The sequence below is a fragment of the Lentinula edodes genome, assembly GCF_021015755.1.
Source record: "Lentinula edodes strain Le(Bin) 0899 ss11 chromosome Unknown C8R40scaffold_22, whole genome shotgun sequence".
NCBI lineage: Eukaryota > Fungi > Basidiomycota > Agaricomycetes > Agaricales > Omphalotaceae > Lentinula > Lentinula edodes.
The window spans coordinates 375,754-382,658 of record NW_025764328.1 but is presented as its reverse complement, the minus strand read 5'-3'; the positions used below and the strand labels follow the sequence as shown (position 1 = coordinate 382,658).

General features: G+C 49.9%; 1 protein-coding gene across 1 annotated transcript; it reads right to left on the bottom strand.

The window, feature by feature from the left end:
* Positions 1 to 1,105: 1,105 nt before the first annotated feature.
* On the bottom strand, positions 1,106 to 2,557 carry C8R40DRAFT_1070356 (uncharacterized protein; the record flags this gene model as incomplete). Its single annotated transcript, XM_046226220.1, has 8 exons — positions 1,106 to 1,217; positions 1,266 to 1,421; positions 1,447 to 1,593; positions 1,664 to 1,905; positions 2,002 to 2,065; positions 2,098 to 2,239; positions 2,298 to 2,381; positions 2,434 to 2,557. 8 exons carry the CDS (start codon positions 2,555 to 2,557, stop codon positions 1,106 to 1,108), a joined length of 1,071 nt encoding a protein of 356 aa, XP_046085302.1.
* Between the last annotated feature and the right edge of the window lie 4,348 nt (positions 2,558 to 6,905).

Sequence of the window (6,905 nt, the reverse complement as noted above, 5' to 3'; positions counted from 1 at the left end):
AACTACTAGGAGCTATACGAGTAGTACCTGCAGGGTAGAGTAAAAGACAATAAGGAGAGACTAGAACGAAAGAGTAAAAGACAATAATGAGAGACTAGAACGAAAGGATATGTGTAGCGAGAAAGAACAATAGGAGAGAGATTACAATAAAGAGCAGATCTTCGGAGTACCGAGCGGCGGAATGGAGGCCCGCGGCATGGACTTGACACAATCCTTGGATACAGTACATGGATAAACAGCACAGAAGTTTAACATACCTAAGTTTTCAGTGCGTCCAAAGAATCGCGAAGCTGCAGAACCGTCACCAGTGGGCAAGGGTGATGCTGTCACCCCGCTCGTCCAAAAACAGAGCAAAGGGACCAAGATCGGAGTGATGGTTCGGAAAAGCATATGGGGTCGCTGCGGGATAGCAGAACTGTGTCAAGGAGTGAAGAAAGAAGAACGTGGGGCCCTTTTTTCAGTTAGTATGCTTTCAGAACACTATAAGCACGCGTGAGTGGTTCACTTCGAGAGGATACGACACGACATACAAAAGGTTGGGAATTTGGCCAGAAAATTCAATAGGAAGACGATTGAAAACTGGTCGTCAGATCATCAGATAAATGAAAGGAGAACAGATGCTTGGGGTCAAGTACAAACTGAACCAGCGCCAAAAGTGAGTAGACGTGAGTATTGGATTTGTTGTTTTATTGGTTCTAAGGTACTCTAGTCCTCAATTAAGTTCAATTGGTTGTGAAGGGCCGAAAGTATTCTGAAGAGGGACTCACTACTAGTGGTAGTTATATACCGGCGATATTCTACCAAAAGCTGTCAAAGAACAGTTAGCGAGAAGTAGAAAGAAAAAATCGGGGAAACATTGGAGCCAAGGGAACATACCGAACCAGCGCAGGTAGATTGAGCAACGAGGATTGAAGTGGGAGATTGAGGTAAAGTAAAGAGGGTGTTTTTTTCTTTTGATGCGGCTAATTTGTGGCCCTCCTCCCTTGATGTCCGGCCACCGTCGGAACCGTGATCATGCGCTGGTTCGTACATTCACTATATCTGTCCTTCTGATACACTAGGGTAGCGCTAAATTCCAGTTGGGTTTACACTGGTCTACAGAGGTTCACAGCTTGTTGTCGAAGAAGAAATATTCGGTCCCATTGGCGTTTGCTTGGCAGATGAAGGTGTTGAAGATCTGGAGATGCCACTGAAGGCCCACCCACATTTGTCGAGTTCTACGCCACACATAAGCCAAGAACCATCTCTAGCAGGTTATTACCCACCGTCGGCCACCCCGTTTCCGCAATCGACATATCCGGCTGATTCGCCAAAGTCTGCGCCCGGTACCTTCGAAGAAACTCCATGTCCATCCAGCTGGGTCGTTGATGCTTTGGTTTGCAAACCGTGGGTGGACGTTGGCCATCCCATAATCAAACACTCTCCAACACAAGATCATTGAAATACGACCCAGCATCTGCGTTTCCGATTTTGAGATCGACATTTAGGTCAGAGAGCATAGTCTTTGTGTCGTTGATGAACCCAAGAAAAAGCTCCGCACCAGCGTCACAAATGGCGCTGTTGGGGTCTGTTCCGCCGTTGTCGTCAAGATAACTATACGACGAACACGTATAACACGTTCAGTATGTAATCACCAAGGATAATACAGGGACTCGTCACCCACTCCAATATAAACTCATTCCCCACCGTAACACCCGCGATATGACTCGTCCCATACGTCTGGATAGGACTCTGAATCGTAGTCTTTTGAAGGTCGTAGGATTCGCCGTTATCGTTTGCCTCGGGGAAGTTGGCAATGTACACGGTCAGATTGGTTTTGGTTAATTCGATAGCAGAGAGCACAAGTGCGGTTGTGTTACAATCAGCTCCATATACTCGGATTCGGGTGGTTAGTTGGGAGAGCAGCTGCATATCCGTTACCACATCCGTTAGAACGAGACAAACAATAAATGAATACTCTAAATGAATACTCTAGTATCATTGGTCTACAAAAACACGTACATAGCTTTGCCCCACAATATCCGGATACAATGTCCCCTCAAGTGTATACGCTATCCCAAAAACTCTGCTTCAGCCTTGCGTCTTTCGTGAACTGACTCGGGTCTCCGGAAATCGTGTCGTTTCCAGATGACGATGAGCTTGAGGAGGAGGAGGAAAAAGAGGACCCACGGGAAAGAACTACACCGAGGATTATAGCGAGTACGATAGCAATTACGAGCGTTGAGAGTGCGCCGAGGACCTACAAACAAAACCACCACTATCAATAATAATAACCAAAAGAGTGAAAACACACACACCCATTACTTCCTCTTCCCATCTCGACTCTTCTCCTCCACATGCCCTGCATACTCCCCTCTCCTGTCCACGAAATACGGTCTTGTCTGAATAGGTATATCAGAGTATGATTCCGCATCAGTTTGGTCGACGACTGACAAAGGAATATTTTGTTGATTTTGGGTGTTGTAGTCTCTGATATTCTGTACGTGGGTGGAATATGGTCGTAATAGTCTTGGAGATCACTTGAAGGTGTAGCGAGCGTTGACTTGGTGGTGGACATTGATGAGCGAGGGTTTCTGTCCCGTGAGAGACACAGGTTGTAATATATCTTTTTTTTTTGAACTCTTCATTAACCGCAAGTAAGTAAGGCTATAGTACTAAGGCGCGGGAAGGTGCGACGGACAGTTGTCTGGTCATCGTCCACCTCCATTCCTCATATCCTGGTCATGGTATAGGTCTATGTGGGATGGTATAGCTACAGGTCACATGGATGTGTAGTGTGTATGTAATTGGGGAAGATGTAATGTGTGTTGTAATACATCTGCAAAACATGTATTTTTGGCTAACCATCCGAGAGCAGCTGAGAGTGCTTCCCAGCAGCCAAAGTACCCAGAGCAAGTTGAAAATCTTACTTTCGGTGCTTTTGATGCTGGAGAGTGCTCTCCAGCCAGTACCCTTGCTTTGGCAAACATACACCACTTTACTAATGTACTCAGTGTTAGATTCTACCTCCGCCCAGCGTACGCACAGTCCTCAGCTTTGACTACTTATTTTGCTTCCGCCCGATTACATACACACTATACAGTTTATCAGCCACACCAGCGGACGGCGGACGGGGCTCCCTCAGTTATTTTACATCTAACTGAGGTGAGCCCCACACTACCTAGCCTCACATACCATACTCATGATGTATATAGGATTCACTATCTAACAGGTACCTGAATACAGTTATTTTACATCTAACTGAGGATTCACTATCTAACAGATTATGAGACTGGTGCTCTAAAAGAGCAACCACATATACACACGAAGCCTCCGAACCATCCAGTCCCACGATGTCATCGTCATCGAACATGCCGAATGTCCAACGATTCCCCGCAGGTATAGCCCTCGAAGGGGAGGATAACTGGTGGCCCTACAAAAGGGAAGTTAGTCTTGCAGTAGAATCGAAAGGACTGCAAGGGTACCTACACGGAACAATAGCCAAGCCCAGTGATGGCAAACCCGCAGTAACTGTTACTTCGCCAGAAGGAACTACAACTACTCCCACTGTAACAACACCACCGTACAGCCAGACACCTTCACCCGAGGAATGGTATGCCCGAGACCGATATGTAGCGAGCACAATAGTCTCGAACATTATCGACCCCACAGGACTAGGGGTAGACTACACCGAAATTGCATCTGCAATCTGGCAGGAACTCGTCAACCAATTCGAACAAAAATCAGAAGAGCTCCTACTATTCCACGATAGCAACCTTCGAGCCCACCGGTACGCCTACCCCGAAGAGACAATGGAGGAACACAAAAGGACCATGCGAAACCTACTCAGGAGGGCTACAAACGCTGGGGCAGTAATAACAGACGGCCAGTTCCGCATAATCGTTCTTGCGTCACTCCCGAAGGACTGGGACGTGGACATCAGGCACCTCCCTGGAAAGACGAGCAGCGAAGCATTCATCCACCTCCAAGGTATCTGGCTACAAAGGGAAAAGAGGCGAACGGAGGAAGAGCGAGAGGAGAAGAAAGTAAAAGCACTACTTGCGATGCACGTAGCAAGCACCCAGGCCCCAGACAGGAACAGGCCGACGTGTGCAAACCCGAACTGCAAGAAAATCGGCCACACTATCCAAAAGTGCTGGGCAAAGGGAGGGGGTGCAGAGGGTAAAGGACCTAATGGATGGAGGTTCAACAAGAACAATGAACCGAATAGGAACCAGAACCCCGGAAACGCCGTAGCGGCTACAGCCAACACGACAAACACGACTGCAACACCCCTGGAGACCTATGTCTTGTCAGCTAAGGCAACCAGAGATGGCGCCAGTACGTTGTCCACCAGTACACCCCACCAACGCACACCCCTAACTAACAGATCCCTTGATAGCCATGATCATACCTTTCTGAGAGGGTGGGAGCATCAGGGGATGAAGGAAGTGAATGGGAGCGAGGACATACCTACACACTATGTAGCACCAAGCCCACTGGCATGTACAACACGCCAAAGTAATACATCCCTCTATGCACCTGCGAAAACATCGTTCACGCGAACTTTCATCGACTCCGGAGCGACCGAACACTGCTGGGTGAGTAGATCAGATTTTGTAGAATATAGCCAAGTACATGGGCAGAGCGGGACCAGTGCACTAGCAGGTGATGCAGGGAGGTTCAAGATACATGGGACAGGAACCGTTGAGTTTACTACGAGAGTCGGGGAGGTAACGCGACGAATCCGACTCACGAATGTGAAACACACCCCGGAATTTGGCCACAACTTGATCTCCCTATCAACTCTCGACCAGCGAACCTTCAAAGGGGAGTGGGGTGACGGGGTATTGAGCGTCAAAACACCGGAAGGACAGGTAGTCATGCTGGGGAGAGGCAGGACCAAGATGTACGAAGTGGAAACTCTAGACCAGACACAGGCCAACTCAGCAAGATCTCACGAGAAGGCGGTCGACATACACACCTGGCACCGGCGCCTGGCACATGTAGCCGTACCAAGAATCCTACGGATGGAGAGCCGGGGCCTCGTGGACGGACTACAGATTAAGTCCAAAACACTAGCCGGAATGTGTATTGACTGCTTGTACGGGAAGGCGACGCGTAGACCATTCGACGAAAGACTCACCCATGAGACAGAGGTACTGGAGAGGGTACATATTGATCTATGGGGACCAGCCACCACCCCAAGCATGGGCGGAGCAAGATACATGATGCTCTTCTCTGACGGAGCATCATCAGTACGAGTCCCCGCATTTCTCAAGGACAAGCGAAAGGAAACATCACTAAAGGAGTTCCATAAGTACCGAGTAATGGCTGAGAACCAAACGGGGAAGAGGATGAGAATCATACGGGTTGACGGTGGAGGCGAATTTGACAATAACCTCTTGGAAGCCTATTGCGCCGAACGGGGGATCACCATCGAAAGGATTACCCCATACTCCTCCTCTGCAAACGGAATGGCTGAGAGAGGTAATAGGACGGTCATTGAAGGAGTACGTACCTTCCTCGAAGAATCAGGCCTTCCCCGTTCATTCTGGGCAGAGGCTGCGGCAACGTTCACCTATGTGGACAACTTCGTGCCAACAGCACGATTCCCAGACCGCGTGCCCACCGAATATTGGTCAAACAAACGCCAAGATGTATCGCATTTACGACCGTTCGGCTGTCGAACATGGGCTACACTTCCTGAGAGCAGAACCGAGGGGAAACTGGCACGCCAGGCAGTTGAATGCCAGCTGATAGGCTATATGGGAAGAAGAGGGTACCGGTTGTGGCACCAACCTAGCCGGACCTTCCTGGAGTCAAGGGACGTTAGGTTTGAGGAAGGAGAAGCTCATCGCTCCAGGGAAGGCGCGCCCGCAACTGACAACGGTGACCTGGAAGACAACCAGTCGGCAGGTGGCCTAGAACCAATAGCACCCACGAATGGACCCACAGCTGAACAGCATGCGGATCAAGAAGACGAGGAATCACGGACAACCGGTCCTACTCCTGATCCCTCTCCACCACTACGCAGAAGTGCCCGTGTACGCACTCCATCGCGCGTCGCTATCGAAAACCAAGCTCTGGCAGAGCGAGAACGCGAAGCTCAGACCAACAAAGAAGACTGGGCAACAGATTCCCCGCCGACCAACGAAACACTTGCGCTAATAGTGGCCAATCCGTGGGCATTCGCGTCAGCCACGAACGACACCTGGGTCCCGTCTACCTTCAAACAGGCTATGAAGGCCCCAGAGATTTGGCTCCCACCCATGAAGGCTGAGTATGAAACCCTGGTCGCAAAGGGGTGTTGGGAGCTGGTACATCTACCGCCGAATGCGAACTTAACTGGCGGGAGATGGACATACGCTATCAAGTGGGGACCAGGAGGGGAGGTACTGAAGCGTAAAGCACATTGGGTCGCACAGGGATATACCCAGATCCAGGGACAAGACTACGACAAAACCTACGGGGCAGTCGCGCGCATGGAGTCAGTACGGATCGTGTTGGCCATCATAGCTACCCTCCGACTCTCCCTCTTCCAAGTCGACTTCACAGCTGCTTTTCTCAACTCACCCATTTCCCACGAAGTGTACATGCGACAGCCGGATGGGTTCATCCAACCAGGAGACAAAGACAAGGTGTGTAAACTGAGGAAGTCGATATACGGCACCATGCAGGGTAGCCATGACTGGCAAGAGACCCTTGCCGCTGGGTACAGAGAAGACGGATACGTTACGTCCAGGGCTGACCCATGTATCCGCTACCGAAGGGACAGCGACGAATACACCCTCACTAGCACGTACGGGGACGACATCTGCGGAGGATCATCTACAGAGGAGGGGAGACTACGGGCAGTGAAGGACATAGCGAAACGCTGGGAATTGAACGAGGTATTGTCCCACGTCCTGCTGGGGATGAACATC